This window comes from Mustela nigripes, chromosome 2, assembly GCF_022355385.1.
Source record: "Mustela nigripes isolate SB6536 chromosome 2, MUSNIG.SB6536, whole genome shotgun sequence".
Taxonomy (NCBI): Eukaryota; Metazoa; Chordata; class Mammalia; order Carnivora; family Mustelidae; genus Mustela; species Mustela nigripes.
The window spans coordinates 25727757-25746494 of NC_081558.1; the positions used below are offsets into that span (position 1 = coordinate 25727757).

General features: G+C 35.7%; 1 protein-coding gene across 1 annotated transcript in view; it reads left to right on the plus strand.

Annotated features, from left to right (window-relative positions):
• APPL1 (adaptor protein, phosphotyrosine interacting with PH domain and leucine zipper 1) overlaps positions 1–17551 on the plus strand; it is a 37433-nt gene extending 19882 nt beyond the window's left edge. The window contains exons 10-22 of the mRNA XM_059390008.1: positions 215–373; positions 1483–1671; positions 3535–3577; positions 5349–5405; positions 7679–7770; positions 8143–8325; positions 9762–9814; positions 10645–10819; positions 10910–10946; positions 11555–11701; positions 12431–12481; positions 12938–13027; positions 14073–17551. Coding sequence (XP_059245991.1) covers positions 215–373; positions 1483–1671; positions 3535–3577; positions 5349–5405; positions 7679–7770; positions 8143–8325; positions 9762–9814; positions 10645–10819; positions 10910–10946; positions 11555–11701; positions 12431–12481; positions 12938–13027; positions 14073–14219 — 1423 coding nt within the window. The 3' untranslated portion in view covers positions 14220–17551. The remainder of the gene's footprint in view (positions 1–214; positions 374–1482; positions 1672–3534; positions 3578–5348; positions 5406–7678; positions 7771–8142; positions 8326–9761; positions 9815–10644; positions 10820–10909; positions 10947–11554; positions 11702–12430; positions 12482–12937; positions 13028–14072) is intronic.
• The last annotated feature ends 1187 nt before the right edge of the window (positions 17552–18738 follow it).

Genomic DNA, 18738 nt, shown 5'->3' on the forward strand with positions numbered 1-18738 from the left:
GGCTTCATCCATTTTTTAATTTGGTATTATTTCCATAATAACTACTTTCAAATAAAATGTAAAGCTATTTCATCATGCGTTCATGTTATTTTAGCCACCTGTGCTGTTGTTGCTGTCTTTAAGAAAAGATAGGCAAAGCAAATATATAGATAAACATGATTGGTAAGGAGTTCTTTGTTGTGGTTGGTAGTAAATAGTATGTTTTCTCTGTTAGCGTTCGTAGGGAAATGGACAATGATGTCGAGACCATGCAGCAGACAATAGAAGATTTGGAAGTAGCCAGTGACCCCTTATATGTGCCTGACCCAGATCCCATGAAATTTCCTGTTAATCGAAACTTAACCCGGAAGGCTGGATACCTTAATGCTAGGAAGTAAGAAAACTATAGTTATTTTCGTATGTTGTATATCATATAAGGTAGTATCAAGTGAATATAATGTATGATTGATATTGTCTGCTAAATTATTTTCTTTTACTGAAGGTTGAATCATTTTAGTTAGCGGTATTCATGTTTGTCAACTTTTTGAGAGGTGGAATACATGAATAATTTTCAGAAGTATAATTCTGTTTAGATATTTATTGAATAATATAGAATTATTTTTAAAGTGAGATGAATTTGAGTTTAAATAAATCTAGAATTTCATGAATGCTATTAAATATCATTTTTATGGGGTGCCTGGGTGGCTCAGTCATTAGGCATCTGCCATTTGCTTGGGTCATGATCCCAGGGTCCTGGGATCGAGCCCCACATGGGGCTCTGTGCTTAGTGGGAAGTCTGCTTCTCCCTCTCCCACTCCTGTTCCCCCTGCTTGTGTTCCCTCTCACTGTGTCTCTCTGTCAAATAAATAAAATCTTTTTTTAAAAAATCATTTTTATTATAAAAAGTCATTTTTATTATACTTTAAAATACAATTATACCATCGGGTCAACTTCTAAAAGTTTAAAAAAATAAATATTTTTTTGAAGATTTTATTTATTTATTTGACAGAGAGAGAGGGAACCCAAGCAGGGGGTTTGGGAGAGGGAGAAGCAGACTCCCTGCTGAGCAGAGAGCCTGGCGTGGGGCTCCATCCCAGGACACTGAGATCATGATCTGAACTGAAGGCAGAGGTCAACGACTGAGCCATGCAGGTGCCCCAACTTCTAAAAGTTTTATCTAAAGATAGGATAAAGCAAGTTCACCTTAGAAGTAAAATGAATTCTTTTCGTTTGAATTTCTTCTCCTGAAAGTTGAACTGTAACTTATGGAGCATCATTGTAACAGTTGCAGTTTGATACCTTCCAGCTTTTTTTTTGGAAATACACAAACACAAAAGTGTCTCAGCGTACGTGAATTTATTTTAGAGATTGAAAAACATTTTCTAGGCACCTTTGTGCCTTTTTGCAAGCTGGTTCTTTGTGATGTGCTTTATCTTTTGTCTGGCTTACGATGAGATTTCAGGTGTGTTCTTATTAAAGAGTGAATGTACTTTCTTCATTTAGTAAAACAGGCTTGGTGTCATCTACCTGGGACAGACAGTTTTACTTCACGCAGGGTGGAAACTTAATGAGTCAGGCGCGTGGGGATGTGGCCGGTGGCCTGGCCATGGACATTGACAACTGCTCAGTAATGGCTGTGGACTGTGAAGACAGGCGGTACTGTTTTCAGATCACTTCCTTTGATGGAAAAAAGTTAGTATTTTTTCCTAGTGTTAATACAGTCTGTTGTATTTTAAATTACTGAAATGCATAATAATTCCTTCTCATTCAGACATCTTATAGCCACTCTAGGCTTATTATGTATTAAGATAATTTTCTTTTTTAATTATGTAGAAATGAGATGAATTTTCCTTTCTGACTTGGTTAAATGAAGTCTTAGTATTTTGAGGTTGTTAAAACAAGGGCAAATGGTAAAAACCTGTGATTTCATGTTAGGATACTGTTCACTGAAAATTTTGCTCCATCTGGGGGAAGGCAACACAGTTAGCGGAAAGAGCCCTAACCCTGGGGTCAGAAAGTTCAAATTCATGATCTGCTACTTACTGTGTGGTCTTAGATAAGTTACATAACCTCTGTTTTTTTACATGTGAAATGGGGGTGTGTGAGTCATAATCCCTACTTTGTAAATTATTATACAGAAGAAAAGTCTAACATATGTATTGTGCCTGACATGTAGTAAGTGCAAACACTCATTTTTAAATGTTAAATGTTTCTGGTTTAATTAATGATTTAGTCCATTAATGTGTATATGCAATTTTTAAGGCTTCTGTTACCTTTGTATTAATTGAGAATCCATAGAGTAGCCTTTACAACAAATTTTTGGAAAATACAGAAAAATATAAAAAAGGAGTATTGAATATTGAAAGAATAATCTCACTAACTAGAAGCAACAATTAACTTTTTGGTCTGTTGCCTTACGCCATTTTTAAAAAATATTTGAGGAAATACTGTATATATACTTTGGATCTATAGCTACTTATTAAAAACATTTCACAATGGCTACGTTGTAATCCATCTAAGGATATATACCATAATCTAAAATTTTTCCTAATGATAGATGTTTAAGTTATCTGCAGTTTTTTCCTGCTTAAAATACTGTTTTTGATCTTTCTTACTGTTCTGAAGCAGCATGTTAAGATGTTATGGTTCACTGTCTTTTATCAGTTGTTTAATTTCATATTCCTTCTTTAAATATGTAATAAATGTCAGTGACTGTGTCATTTATCATGCTGGATGTTGGGAGTCCCTGTGTTTACCAAATTGTTAATATGTTAGTACAGGAATTTACATTTTTTCAGTTTTTTTTTTTTTTTAAGATTTATTTATTTATTTATTTGGCAGAGAGAGAGAGAGATCACAAGTAGGCAGAGAGGCAGGCAGAGAGAGAGGAGGAAGCAGGCTCCCTGCCGAGCAGAGAGCCCGATGTGGGACTCGATCCCAGGACCCTGAGATCATGACCTGAGCTGAAGGCAGCGGCTTAACCCACTGAGCCACCCAGGCGCCCCCACATTTTTTCAGTTTTATTGCTAATAATGCTTAACATGATTTCCCATTTCACATTCCTGGTGTAATTCAAAATTAGTAATTTTTCTCTTAACTCTTAAAATAACATCTATAGAAAAGCTAAGTATCCTGAAGTTAGTGATACATTAAAATTTTTCATTTGACTATATTTTTTGAGAAATAATGAGTACAATTAGTGTTTTCTGTTAGGATCACTGATTTACATTTGAAATATATATGATAAACATCAGAAAGTTGAAATGCATTGTCTTATTTGCAGTGTACCTTCTTTATAGGCTGTCTTCTGAAAACCAGCACCTGTTTCTTTTTTGGTATATCTTGGCATGGATAGCCAGCCAAAAGTCAAGAGTTGTAAAAATCTGAGTACAGCCCCAGATGGTCTCCTTTTCCTAACTAAGATATTGATTGGTTGTGTGTTTTGGGTTTTTTATTTTGATACCAGTTGGTTTTATATGCACTTTTAAAGATAAAAAATTTTCTCAGATCTTTTTTTAAATTGAGGGTCAAACTTATTTCTTTTTTATTTTTCAGATCTTCAATTTTGCAAGCAGAAAGTAAAAAAGACCATGAGGAGGTAAAATTTTTTCTAAAGTTATTTTCTTCAGCAACATTTTAAGATATTTCAGTAACTAAATATTAAGATAGAAATGTAGAAAATCCTAGTTAATCAAAAATTTTTTTTCATAAAAATCTGTTGTCCTCAAGAAACATCAAGTTTCAGAGACTTTTATAGGTAGACCTATTAAAGGAGACCTTAGAGATCATTTGGTGTCTTGTCTTTTTAAAGGCTCAACTTCAGAAATGACCTTGTGACTGTTGCTATCTGGCAAGCTGTTAGTATCATGAGGTGACAGTTTAATTTATTCCCTTCTCTCATCAACTTTCTGAGACAGTATTTGCTGCCTTAAGAACATAGTGGCAGCTGATATAGCATGGCAGGAAGCAAGTAAAGCTTAAAACCTTGGAGAAATGAAAGACAGAAAAACAAAAATTTGGGAGTGTCTGTTCTTCCTCACGAGTCTTTTATTTTTGGCTCCATTTTTACTTCTAGTACACCAAATATGGAAGGTAAGTTACCACCAAGAACCGACGCTTCAAAACCTTTGTCCTGAGAAATATTCTTCAATGAAAATATACTGTAGTTGATTTTGAGCCACTTTATCTGGTATTTAACTGTTGGTAAAAGAAATGTTAGAAATTATATAGAGATCTATTTTTATTTGCCTCTTGTGCAAAGGAGTAGGTTTTAAAACTTGCTTTTGGTTTGTGAAGAATGTAGACAAATATCTGCTTTCTGTCAGGTTTACCAGATTATTAGTTTATTAGTTTATTACAGATTATTACACTCAAGGACTCCAGATTATTGGAGTCCTTGAGTGTGAAACAGAAAATGTGGAAGAGAGCATTTTCTATGTTAGTTATAAATCTGAAAGAAGAGAAGTATGCAAAGTGCATTCACTAGGAATATATTTAGCTCTTAACTTTTTTTATTGGTGTTAATCATGATATCTGAGTTCGGACTATCTTATTTGGTAGGGATTAAGAGGGGATGATATAAAAGACAAATATAGATTATTAAATTGTAACTTAACATTATTGGTTTATTTTTATTTGCTTGTATAAAGTTAATTTGGGCCCCCCCTTTTTTTTTTAAGATTTTATTTATTGGGGGCCTAGGTGGCTCAGTTGGTTAAGCGACTGCTTTTGGCTCGGGTCATGATCCTGGAGTCCCGGGATCGAGTCCCACATTGGGCTCCCTGCTCAGCAGGGAGTCTGCTTTTCTTTTCTTTTCTTTTTTTTTTTAAAGGTTTTATTTATTTAAGTAGGCAGAGAGGCAGGCAGAGAGAGAGGGGGAAGCAGGCTCCCTGCTGAGCAGAGAGCCCGACGCAGGGCTCGTTCCCAGGACCCTGGGATCACGACCTGAGCCAAATGCAGAGGCTTTAACCCATTGAGCCACCCAGGTGCCCCAGGGAGTCTGCTTCTGTCCCTGACCTCTCTCCTCTCATCTTTCTTCCTCTCCCTCTCAAATAAATAAAATCTTAAAAAAAAAAAAAAAAAAAAAAGGATTTCATTTATTAGACAGCACTAGTAGAGGGGAGGGGCAGAGGGAGAAGGAGACGTGGACTCCCCACTGAGCAGGGAGCCTGACTTGTGACTTGATCCCAGGACCCTGAGATCATGACCTGAGCTGAAGGCAGAGGCCTAACCGAATGAGCCACCCATGTGCCCCAATTATATGCTACTTCTAATGGAACTTTTGTTAAGTGAAATATTGAAGATTCTTTTAGAAGAGAAGAACTATAGAAAAAAAATTAATCATATTTTTCTATTTTTTTCTCTTGCAGTGGATCTGTACTATAAATAACATATCCAAGCAAATATATTTAAGTGAAAACCCAGAGGTAATATTTTTATTTTATGGTATCCAGACCTGGCAAAAATGAATGATTCTTATTTATTTTATAATTCCTCAAGTTCTGAAGTCTTTTAATTTGCCATTGAATGAGTAGCTTTAATGTATCCCTGTAAGAGCATGTGGTCTTCCTAGAAAGATAAAGTATTTCAGAAGTAACTGAAATCGGTCAGCTGACAAATTTTTACTGAGCATCAGTCCTGTGTTTGGCTTTGGGTTGAGCACCATGGAGAAGAATACAAAAGAAAAGGAAGCCATGGCTTTGCCCTGCAGGAGCGTGTGTGTATGGAAATATATATATATAAAACTTTAAGTAACACTGTGTATAAAACTATGTGGTTGAAAGTGTATGGTAATGACTAAAAGCTTAAGATTTGAAAATGTTAAGATCAGTGTGGACTTTAGTTTTAGAGAAAATTGTGGAGATGGTAGGATCCCAAGCTGGCTAAGATTTCCATATTTTGAGAATAAAACATGAGTAAAATATATTCTATAAGAATAAAACATTCTCCTATGAGAAGAAAAACAAAAGCGTAAAGGCAGAAATGATGTGTTTATGAAACCTGTAGTATAATTGGAGTTGAAGGTTCTTATTAAGAAAAATAGCTAAAATGTGCATACAAATCACATGGGGATCTTGTTAAAATGCAGAGAATGTCTAAGATGAGGTGGCCTGAACTCCAGGTTTTTGCCAGTTACACTTTGAGTGGCAAGCCTATCCAACCAGATGAACTTAGCTGCGTAGGTAAATCCAAACACATTGAAGAACCCAGGGGTGTGGAGAACTCTGGAAGGAATCAAGTGCATCCATGCTACAGCATAGTTGGGAAAAGACTTGGTTTGGGGCAGGAGCTATGTAACCTCTGCCAGTCTTAGTGGGCCCATCTGTGCAATAAACCTGGCTGCCTGCCAGGGCTGTGCAGGGCTGATGATTTCAGATGAGGCAGAGCAGGACTGATTTCTGTAGGAAGCCACCATCCTTCTAAGTCTTTTTTTTTTTTAATGAAGATGTTATTTATTTATTTCACACAGAGAGAGATCACAAGTAGGCAGAGAAGCAGGCAGAGAGAGGAAGAAGCAGACAGAGAGAGGGGGAAGCAGGCTCCCTTTTGAGCAGAGAGCCCGATGTGGGGCTCGATCCCAGGACCCCGAGATCATGACCTGAGCTGAAGGCAGCAGCTTAACCCACTGAGCCACCCAGGCGCCCAGAAGAGCAATTTAAAAGAGTTCTGTATTTATCATTAATGGCTTTGAGGTACCAGCCAAGACACCTAGAATTTAGATGCCTAGGAAAAGTTTTGAACCAAAGAAACTATTTCATGACCTCCAAAATATTAGTAACTTCTATTAGTTTTATAATCTTAAGAGTGTAATCTAAGAAAATCAGTGCCAATTGCTAATTGTAAAGAAGCCTTTTGCCTGCACTAATTTGATCTCTTGCCAGGTTAGCATTTCCTTTCTGTTACGTTACTTGGAAGCACCAAAAAATTAACCTGTTAATATCTAGGGAACACATGGTGAATATAGTGTTTGGGTTTGAATAATTCAGGGTTATCTTACTTTTCCCACAGACTATCAGAACTCTAAATATTAAGTAGTATTTTCCAGATGATTCAGAATTACTTTATCTGTACTTAATGAGAGAAGAAATTCTGATCAATTTGTGGCATTGTTTTGATATTTTTGCTAACTATAAGACAAATGCAAAAGTGTTAGGATTTTTTTTTCTAACGTAAATATTATTTTACAAAATAGCCAGTGTTTGAATTAAAACAGTAAGTTTAAAAATATCTCTTATAGAAAGTTTTCTATCAGATTTTGGCCTGAAAACATCTATGATAACTTCATCAATAAATACATAGATTTCTCTGAGCATAAATATATTCTGGAAGATCATGAAAACGTCAGCAGTATAGTCATAAAATATTTTAATATTTTGGAATTTTGTGGCTATTCCTACTCCTTCTGAATTTCATTATTTAACAAATGTATTGAGTACCCATATAGTAGGTGCTGTATTAGGTGCTAACAATACAAACCTAATCCAAAAAATCTGGTAGTTAAATATTTAAAGATCTGTGTCTGTAAGAGGAAGCTTAAGTTACAATGTTATGAAGTTAATTATATATCTTAAGACAATGTGGAACTACTTTAGTAACTCCAATTTGCATTTTAAATGTAACTCAAGAACATTCTGACAACTGTATTCAAACTTTTGGTTTCCTTGCTTTACCAATTCTAGTCCTTTTTAAAACAAAATAGGAAATTGCAGCACGAGTAAATCAGTCAGCTTTGGAAGCTGTCACTCCTTCCCCATCTTTCCAGCAGAGGCACGAGAGTCTGCGGCCGGCAGCGTGAGTTAACAGACTTTGGGTTATTTGAAACCATATGGGCTTTCGAAAGTGTTAGCAAACACTTTGATTTTAGCAGTTCTACTTACATTAGTATGAAATAGTTTCCCCAAAATATAGAAAGTGTATATTTTCAGGTTGGTAAATTTACCAGCTAGAGTGCTAAATAAATAATTCCAGATGGCCCTAGTGCTTTATCTATAGATTGAGATCATTTATGTTTTTGAATTTAGTCATTGGAAAGAAAAGTCTATTATTGAAATATCTTCTCCTCTCTTTACCTTATAAAATTATATTTTCTTTTCTGCTAGTTTGTATTCAGTTTCAAAAAGAGAAAACTTAATGCAGTATCTTCTGGTTTTCTTCTGTCTTTAGACAATCTCGGCCACCGACAGCTCGAACCAGCAGCTCGGGATCCTTGGGATCTGAGTCCACAAATCTGGCTGCCCTTTCTCTAGATTCTCTCGTTGCTCCAGATACCCCAATACAGTTTGACATCATTTCTCCCGTGTGCGAAGATCAGCCTGGCCAAGCAAAAGCCTTTGGCCAGGGAGGCAGGTGGGCGATGGCATCAGAGGGATATTGTTCTGTGGTCTGTTAAGCTTATGATTCCATTTTTGTAGCTGAGAGTCCTCTCTCACACATACGTATCAATTATGTTGTACTTCCTATACTTAATTTTGATAGTCGGGAAAGAATCATGCAGGTTTTTATTTTCTGCCCCAGCTAAATAAGTGGAGATAATTTAGTTCTAAAAATATTTAATTTTGAATTCAGGTATTGGCTCTTAAAGTTACAGAAGAAAGTTGACAGTCCTATCTTTAGGTCATGACACTATTTTAGAAATTCAGTGTAGTACATGTGCTCTAGGTTTGTAAGAAGAATATCATCTTGGGTCAGAATAAGAAATCTCCAGGAAGACTAAAACATTATCATGCTGTGAATTATTAATAAAACATCTTCTCGTTGTATAATGAGAAATGTGAAAGCTGTTAGAATTTTTCTTTGGCTCTGGGATGAAGGAAATGTCACAGCAAATCATTTATTTAAGTAGGTTGGACGCCTAACAAATTTATACTAATTTGGATATACATGGCTGTGACCAAGAAAAAAATAATTTGTATTTGATCACAGAAATATATTTAGCATTTTATATAAAAGTTCAGACATCAATTATAGAGATCAATTTCATGTTTTTTTTTTGTTTTTTAAGATTTTATTTATTTATTTGACAGATCACAGGTGGGCAGAGAAGCAGGCAGAGACAGAGAAAGGGGGAAGCAGGCTCCCCGCTGAGCAGAGAGCCCGATGCGGGGCTGGATCCCAGGACCCTGAGATCACCTGAGCCAAAGGCAGAGGCTTAACCCACTGAGCCACCCAGGCGCCCCTACAAAACCTATTTTGAATTGTGTTTTTTTCCTTCATTGTGTGTGTGCCAAGAGCCACTCACACTGAGGAATGAGGTAGCTCCCATCACTAATTAGCTTTTCTTCTTGCATTGTTAAATATGCCTTGAGAAATACAGGTTTAAAACTAGACAGTGTTCAAATTAGCATAATTAACTTACAGTATGTACTTTGAGGACCTAAAAAGAGGTTTTTGCAATCCTAGGAAATCCCTGGCGTATTGAAGCTAAATCAGCTGTTCTGTCCCTCTTTATTTAAATTCAAGGACTTTCACAACATGGTTTATAGGATATTGGGGTGTATGTGGGCGTATATGTATGTACGTCTACATGTCAGCTCATCTACCTCTTCTAGAATGCAGCAGCATTGAGTTCTGCCTAGTAAGTGTGAAGGCAGGGACCTTTGTCAGAGTAAAGTGGTCATTGATAGTAGTTCCTTAACAGGATGGGACATTTTAGAGCTTTTTAAAAAATGTATGTACAAGTTTTTGTGACTCTTAGTTTATAACCCAGTTTCAGTGATTGAGATTTCTTCCGTATGGCTCATGATAACTGACCATTGGTTCATAATTTTTGAAAAACTTTTCAGGCGCACAAATCCATTTGGAGAATCTGGAGGAGGTACAAAATCTGAAACTGAAGGTAAAACAGTTGTGCAGTATTCTTACATTTAAAAAATTCTCAGCAGCAAACTGTGTGAAGAATTTGTTGTATATATTTGTTCTGATATATGCTATTTTAATGGTAGCTTTACTTCACAGGTTTTTTTTTTGTTGTTGTTGTTTTTTAGGATTTTATTTATTTACTTGTCAGAGAGAGAGAGAGACAGCGCGAGCAAGCACAGGCAGACAGAGCGGCAGGCAGAGGCAGAGGGAGAAGCAGACTTCCTGCCAAGCTAGGAGCCCGATGTGGGACTCGATCCCAGGACACTGGGATCATGACCTGAGCTGAAGGCAGCTGCTTAACTAACTGAGCCACCCAGGCATCCCACTTCACAGTTTTCTTTTTGCTCATAGTACTCAAAGCAGCAAAACTTAATCAGGCTTAAAGATTTCATTAAAATTATAAAATATCATACTTTGGACCTCAGAATCAAATTCTTAATGCAGAAGATATCCTTTAAGCTTTTCCTAGCAACTGATGTTTTCTTCTGGTACTGGACCATTAACTTTTTTTTTCTTTTCTCAGTAACTATTTATTTTTGTTAAATTTCAGATTTAAAAGCTTTAAGAATAGTATGAGGAATTTTTATTTTACTCACAACCATCAATTGTTGAAACCTGACCTTTTGCTATTTGAATTAGAGACCTTAATTTTTCTATAACTTGAACACTGTAGTTAGGAGTAATTTTTAAATACTTCTACAAGGTTGAATTTTTCACTAGAAAATTTAAAAGGTGACAATGTATTTTATTCTTAAGGAAAGGAAATGTGGGATTTAAAGATATGTAATGTACCTTGTTCTTTTGTAGATTCTATTCTTCATCAGTTATTTATTGTCCGATTCCTTGGTTCTATGGAGGTGAAATCAGATGACAATCCAGATGTTGTTTATGAAACAATGCGGCAAATCTTAGCTGCCCGGGCCATCCATAACATCTTCCGTATGACAGAATCACATTTATTAGTCACTTGTGATTGTTTAAAGTAAGTAATGACCTCTCCCTTAAAAAACTGGCGGAAAAAATGTTTAATTTCAGCCTAATTAAAATTTGTTTTCCAAATTTTTAATTATAGGTTAATTGATCCACAGACACAAGTTACAAGGCTCACAGTGAGTTCTACATGTTTAAAGCTTTATTGGAAATCTCTTTTTGCATATACACATCTATATCATTATAGTAATTCTGACCGTATGTATTGAATAGTGGTATTAATTGTGATTGGCCAAGTTATAATTAAGCCAATGGCCATCTCCCCCCCACCCCAAATTTATAATTGAACATTCCATATACTTAAAGAATCAGTGCAGTCTGGTATGATACGTAGTTTTTTAGTGTAGGATATGTGCTGCCTAGTTAAGGGATAAACACTAACAGGAATTAAAAGGTGGACATGATTGAGTTTATAATTACCTGTGTTGAAATAGCTGGAAGTACATGCTCTTAATCATTTAATAATATGGACCATTTTTGTTATTGAATATGATTTTGTAATATGTGTAAATGATTAATAAATTTGATATTCAACAATGTCTTATTCTACCTGGTAATCCAAACCAAATAGGACATTTTTGTTCTTGGATTGCCATTCTGTTAAGAAGAAAATTGGCTTTAATGTTCTGTTTATAATATTTTTATAACTTAGTACTTGAATTTGTCATACAGAAGAGTGCTTGTGTTTGAAAAATCTCATGTTTGCTTCTGGTATTTTCTGTGGCAGTTTCCATTACCCAGTGTAGTTTTGTACGCTACGCACCAGGAAAATAAGAGGCTTTTTGGATTTGTTCTTCGGACATCAGGTGGGAGAAGTGAAAGTAATCTGTCATCAGTCTGCTATATATTTGAATCAAACAACGAGGGGGAAAAGGTACCTGATTTTTCAAATTGTGTTTCTGTTATGAAATACCTATCATAGTCGAAGTTCTTAGTAAGATTTGTGGAAGAAAACAAATTTGGCTTAATCCAACAAAGTTGTTTGACCAAAGCCCATTGGCTCTAAAGATAGCTGGTAGGTAGCTTGGGCCTTCTGACTATATGCATTGGCAGCTGATGCTCTGGGAATGCAATATATTAACTTACTCTGGGAATGTATTATATTTCCATAATCAGCCTTTTCCAGCTGTTTTCAGCTTAGAGCAGTATCAGCATCTCCTTGCTTCATTCTTTGCAGACCTTACCATTTGAAGGTGAGGTGTGTGACAGAGGTGAGACCCAGCACCAGCAACTCAGAGACTCTGAAGAAAATTCACAGATGCTTCATGTGGGGATTGGAACTTTTTTTTTTTTTTTTTTGAGAGAGAGAGAGCAGGAGTGCAGGGGAGAGACAAAGGGAGAGGGTGAGAATTTCAAGCATACTCTGTGCTGACCGAAGAGTCCAACATGGGGCTCAGTCTCACGACCTGAGATCATGACCTGAGCTGAAATCAAGATTCGGGCACTTAACCAAATGAGCCAGATGCCCTGGAGCTAGAACATTCTTAAATCAGCTTTTGTTTGAAGCAGTATATTATAATGAGTTATAAAGCTAGTTACCTCAGCTATTTCGATACTTGAATGTGAGAACTGCCTGAGCTTTTCCTACTTTTTCCCCTTTCAGATTTGTGATTCTGTTGGTCTGGCAAAACAGATAGCTTTGCATGCAGAACTGGTAAGAATCCAAAATTATCCAAGAATGTTCTTTTTTTTAAGATTTATTTATGTAGAGTGCAGAGGCAGAGAGAGGGTCAGAGGGACAGGCAGAGAGAGAATCTCACGCAGAGTCCTATGCAGGGCTCGAACTCACCTCCCTAAGATCATGACCAGAACTGAAATCAGCAGTTGGATGCTTAACCAACTGAGCCACCCAAGTGCCCCTCTAAGAATATTACCTAACATAAAAGAAGGCCTTTCATATTAGCAAGGAAATAAAAAATGATTTTGTTGTGCAAGGTTATCAGTAGATACTGTTGCTGACACAGCATTTGGAATTAGGATAAGATAGAATGTAAATTTTTAGTGTGCTTCCATATAAGTATAAAAATTATGAAAAGGTTACAAAGGCAATATTGAAAAGTCTAAAATATAAAATTCCTTAATTCATTAGTTGTATTCCTCTATGTTTCAGGATCGTCGGGCATCAGAAAAACAAAAAGAAATAGAGAGGGTAAAAGAGAAGCAACAGAAAGAACTCAGTAAACAAAAACAAATTGAAAAGGTACGTAGTCCTAGTATCTAGATCTTCTCTGCTGTAATGTTTATGAAATTTCCCTAATTCAGAACTGTGATTTTCAGATTTGAAATTCCAAGTGAAAGTCTGTTTCTGCTTCCTCAGCCACTTTATAACCAGATGGTTCATAGCACAGCAGAAAAGGAAGACATCTGTCTTCTGAGAGGATGTTTATAGTTCCTGACATGTAGTTGACTTGCTGTTTAGCAAACATACCCAAGCTTTTATATTTCCATATTCCAGTGAAGGTTGTTTCTAAAAAGCGGGTCTTTTGAGAGGCCGTGTGTGTGTGTGTGTGTGTGTGTGTGTGTAGACCTAACTGCCATTGCTGACATCTTTATTGGTCTCCAGGAATTTATATATATTTATATAAATACTTAATGCTACCAGGAGTGTCAAATCATTGTCCATCCAACAGGATAACTTTAAGTTAGGCAAGTTTCAGAGTAAAATCTGGAGAATGCATTAGATATTGATGCATGAGATGGTAAGACCCAGTTATGGGCTGTGGCATTGGCAGTAGCCCTGGAAAAGAGGAGACATTCGTGGGATACTTAATGAGTACATATCAGCAGGATTTGGGAATGAATTGGACTTAGGACAAAGGAGAAGGATGTGATGATGACACTGAAGTTGAAGCTTCCTTGCTAGGTTAGGCTGACGGAGGGCGAAAACTGATTTAGCAAAATAAGTAGGACAGGGGGAGGGTGGGGATGTAGAGTCATCCATTACGGGCCTTTTATGTGGTAGATTGTGAGAGAGAACAATGGTCTGAATATTGTTTTTGGCCATAAAAACTGAGAAGAGGGCAGTGTTGGCCTTTATAGGATTTCTAAAATGGTGCCAGAACCCACTTTGGTGTCATACTGGTTGTGTGTAGTCTTTGTTTTCAGTAAGTTGCTAGAATTGCGCGGAAGTGTTTGACAGAAGGATCAGAAGGATCGAAGTGGCTCTCAAGTATGTATTTTAAATGCACAGTTTTGCATTTGATTGCAAACAATAAACTTAGTTTCTTTTCTGTCTTTTCTACTAGGACTTAGAAGAACAAAGTCGGTTGATAGCTGCTTCCAGTAGACCAAACCAAGCCAGTAGTGAGGGGCAGTTTGTTGTCCTTAGCAGTAGCCAGTCAGAAGAGAGTGATTTGGGAGAAGAAGGAAAGAAAAGAGAGTCAGAAGCATGAACTTATCCTTGGTTTTTGGTTGGTATTTCCCCCCTTGGAATTTATTGAGTTTCTGTGGTGAAATGGCACAAGGTAACAACTATGTTGAAATATCAAGGAGACTATATTATTTGTTTTAACTTCATTTTTTAAAATAAGATTGACCTTGGTCACTTAGGTTTGCATTGATTTTTCTTTTCCTTAAAAATATACTATGCAGTAACATCAAATTCCATGTGTCAAGGAGAAACCTGTTCCTCTCCTTGAAGTAGATTACTGAGGAATTACACTTGCTCAAGCCTTTTTTCCTTCAAATTGTGAACTTCTTGTCTTGCATTGTAATTGGCTCTGACCATAAGAAACCTTTCATTCTTCAGCTTCAGGTATTCATGGATGTGCTCCCTCTTCTCATTAGGAACATTTTTGCTGGCAGTGAGGAAGCTTTTGACTGAATCAGTTCAAAACCCTTTATACAGAGCATTCTACAAGTTTGCAGATATTTTAATTATTAAATGTGCAATAGAACTTTTATATAAAATAATTAGAAAAAAGATTTTAGACTTAAGGTTTCAAATTGTGGCAGGTGGTACTGTGATTTCAGGGCACTTTCTTGGATTGCTCACATTTCTGATGTATTACAGCTGATGCCAGTGGGAAAGAAGCTTAAGTGTCTTCAGTTCAAGATTGATACAGCACGTGGCATTTAATTGTCACCTTCTTAGTTCTCAGGTTGGGACTTGAATTATTGCTGCAGAGCAGTAATGGTTAAAATAAGATTTTGGAATTTATTAAAAGGGATTTTTTTGTTCAAGTACATTTTAGATTAGGACTTAACATGTAAAGATACTGTTACAGGATAACACGTATTTTCTGCATTGTGTGTAATAATTTTTATTGAAAATCAAGTGACATTTCAAAAGAAATTCTATAACAGTTGTTTCCTGCTTAAAGTAAAAATGCCCAGAGTTTAGTTTAGAAAATGTAATCTTTTAAATTTCAGACTGATATGCACAGTATTTTCATAATTCCATGTTTTGATAAAATACTGAACACCACTTTATATCCACAAAGGCAAATAACTAATATATGAGAATAGAATAATTTGCACTAATTATTGTAAATACTTGTACTCTCAAATGAGTAAAAGCTCTAATTCCATGAAAGATTGAAAGGAAATTGAATGTTTGGTTTAAGAGTGACCAAGGAAGGATCATTTCCCTACTGCCGTGACAAAACTTGATTTTTTTTAACATTGCTGATAGAATTGTTTGTTTCACATGTAAAACTATATAGAAGCAAATATACTGAATAAAATACATAGTCATACATCTAAAATTTTCAGAGATTAGCCACTTTAAGACTAATTATACAAGGGAAAAGCCCTTTGTTCTTTGATACAGTCTTTTCTTAGGTCTGAATTAGAGACAGCGTCTATTTTAGCTCTCACAATACAGTGTGGCTGTTTGACACTGTACATACAGTTTTCTGTGGAAGGGGAAAATTAGGATAATGATATTCTTTGTATCCATGTGCCAAACAGGAATAATGATTACTTGATAATTGTTATTTTGAAGCCTTATGTTACCAAAACATACAGTAACAAAGTAGAAATTTATGGAATACTTTTTGAAGAAAGTTGATTTTGTGCTTTCTAGAGGGAATGCTTTCACAAGAGTTGGTATGTCATTCCTTTGGTAGAAGTTGAAATTTCTGTGGTCGCTTGATTAGTCATGGTATGTCCTGCTTTTAAGAACTTTTTGAGAATTAATAAGCTCTCTGTTTCATAAAGTCTTTTGTTTATGCTATGAAGTTGTCACCTCACTTAGTTCAGATGAAACTTGTCACCCTGTAATGAAGGCGGACAGCTTTAGGTGGTAGTTTTCCTAGGCCGGTGCTCTGCCTGGGAGCCAGGTGCTGCCCTTTCTTAGTAAGAGGGGTCAGAATGAAGGCTAGAGTTAAAGACGCTGGCAGACTTAGGGATGCTGGACAGATAGACCTGTAGTTCCTTTTAAGTCCTGTTTGATAGGAATTTCTAGAATAACACACCCATTTCCACAGATCAGACCAAAGAACATTCCAACACCAAATAGAAGTTGTGTGTGGAATTAACAATATTAGATATTTCAACTTATGACCATTGCTATAGAACTATACAAACTATTCCATACTGCAGATATTTAAGCATCAACTTAAAAAAACTCACCTTTTTGTTTGAAGAAGGCTGCCCATGGGTTTCTGCATAATGTTAAAGCTGATCTTGGTTTGTTACCCTTTGATATCCCTTCTGGCTCTTGGATGCTTTGGTGGTAATTGAATTAGAATTTGGGATCGCCTTCTCAGATTCAAACTTACACTTGATGGTTTTAGAAATTAACAAAATTGATTCTTTAAAAGAAAAGAAAGTCTACCTAATTCAACTATGCATTCTGCTACCTATAGGAAAACTACTTTTGTAACAATGGTAATGAATAGAGAGGAAATAAATTACTGCTACTCCCTTTAAAATTTTTAAAACTTCCCAACAAGGGACTGAACAGAGTCCCCAAAGCCAGTCTAGTTTTTGTCATTTCTACAATGATTAGTTTGATTTCCAAAGGCTCTAGGCATGATAAAATTGTTACTGTAATGCTTGGTTAAAGGGTAGTAGGGTATGCATAACATTCTACATAGCATACAGTCTTGTGTGGTAAAGGCATCTGAGTTAAATTGAGTTATGTGTAGTATCTACAAAGATTTGAATCTTATAAATGCTGACAGACCCTAAGAGCCCGTGTATTGCAAAACCTTCTGCTACCTGAATTAATAAAATGAAAATATTAACATTGGTTTTGGCAACAACCTCCTAGCATTCAAATTGTACTTTAAATATTCATACACATTGATTGTAGCAAGCAAGTCTTTCATTTTATTTTAAGCAACTTTGGCTTACTCTTCTTCCATGAATTTTGTTCTTCTGCATTAATAACACAAAGATTTGAAACTGGAACTATACTATACTTTTTAACTAGTCTCTTGTGGCTATACTCATGTAATTTACTTCAGCTAATATGAGAACTGGGATTAAGTTATAACTAATGTGCAAAACTGCTTTGTATATTTGGTGATTTTGTAATGTTAAGTGAATTGGTTCTTATCTCACTGATACTATTAATCATGCATATATACAATTAAAAATCATGCTACATTTCCCTTTAGAATTGAAGAACTCAACTTTATGTAATGGTGGTATACATGTGGGGTGGAGAGCTTATTTTTTTCATTTTGTCAAAGTAGGTATTCTCTGACAAGGCTTGAGGATATATGCTTTTAGGAGATTTTTAATGTATAATAAAGTCCATGATTTTTGTATAGTCTTTTTTGTATGAAGTGTTTGATATATACTTTTATTTCTCCAATTCCAAATGCTTGTGAAACAAATGGACTTTTTCTTGATGTGTTATGACACTTAATAATTACACATCTAGCCCCACTGCAATTCCATAACAGCTAAAAACTGGGAAATAATACACATTCATCACTAGTGACTTTTTTTTCTTTTAGAAAAATCGACTTCTTGATAATTACCCTAGACATGTTACAGACAATATATACTTGCTATGGTTGGCCCTATTTAAAGAAATACATATAATTTAAAGGGGCAGGTTATTGTGTACACCAGCTTAAGTGGGCTTGGCCTGTAATTTTAATACTAATACATATTTGTCCCATGTGCTCTTTATATTTTCCTATAACACCAAGTTCTTTTCATCTACTGGGAGTTTCTGTTCTAATTTGTTTTTATAAAATATATACACTTTTAGAAGGTCCAGGGAGTGAATGAAACTATAGAATTATGTAATTTATCTAAGTGCATGTATATCCTAAATATTTTGTATATTGACATATCTATAATCCACTACTCACTTATAAACGGACACCACAATTTGGTTAGAAAAATAAAAATTATTCATGCCAGCAAATTTTGCAAGTTTTTAATGTGAAAATTGTATTAAAAGTAATTTTAAGTCTGTGCTTACTGAATTAGTCTGTATAGCTATGAATCCCCACATCAGAAAGAAATCCTGTAACTTCAGTTTCCTTAAGATGTACTATATTATGCTAAAAATGTATACTAACACTAAACATATAAACAACAAGGCTGTGGTGACTGGGGCTGTGGTGAAAATGGACCTACATCATCCTATCTACCACTCTATTCTTACCGCTGTGCCATCTAATTGTTACAGTGGGGTGGCTGAATAGATGAATCCTCAGTTTCTTTCCACATATAGAAACCTGTACTTACCTGTGGCATAGAACATACAGAAATAAAAATTTAACCAACATTCTGCAACTGGTATCATGGTTCTAAGAGGAAAGTTTATAACAACATAGGCCTGCATCAAGAAGCAAGAAAAATCTCAAAAAACCAACCTTACATCTCAAGAAGTAGGTAAAGAACAAATAAAACCCCAAACCAGCAGAAGGAAGGAAATAATAAAGATTAGAAGGGATTTAGAATCCAAAAAATAGAACAGATCACAGTGAAACCAGGAGCTGG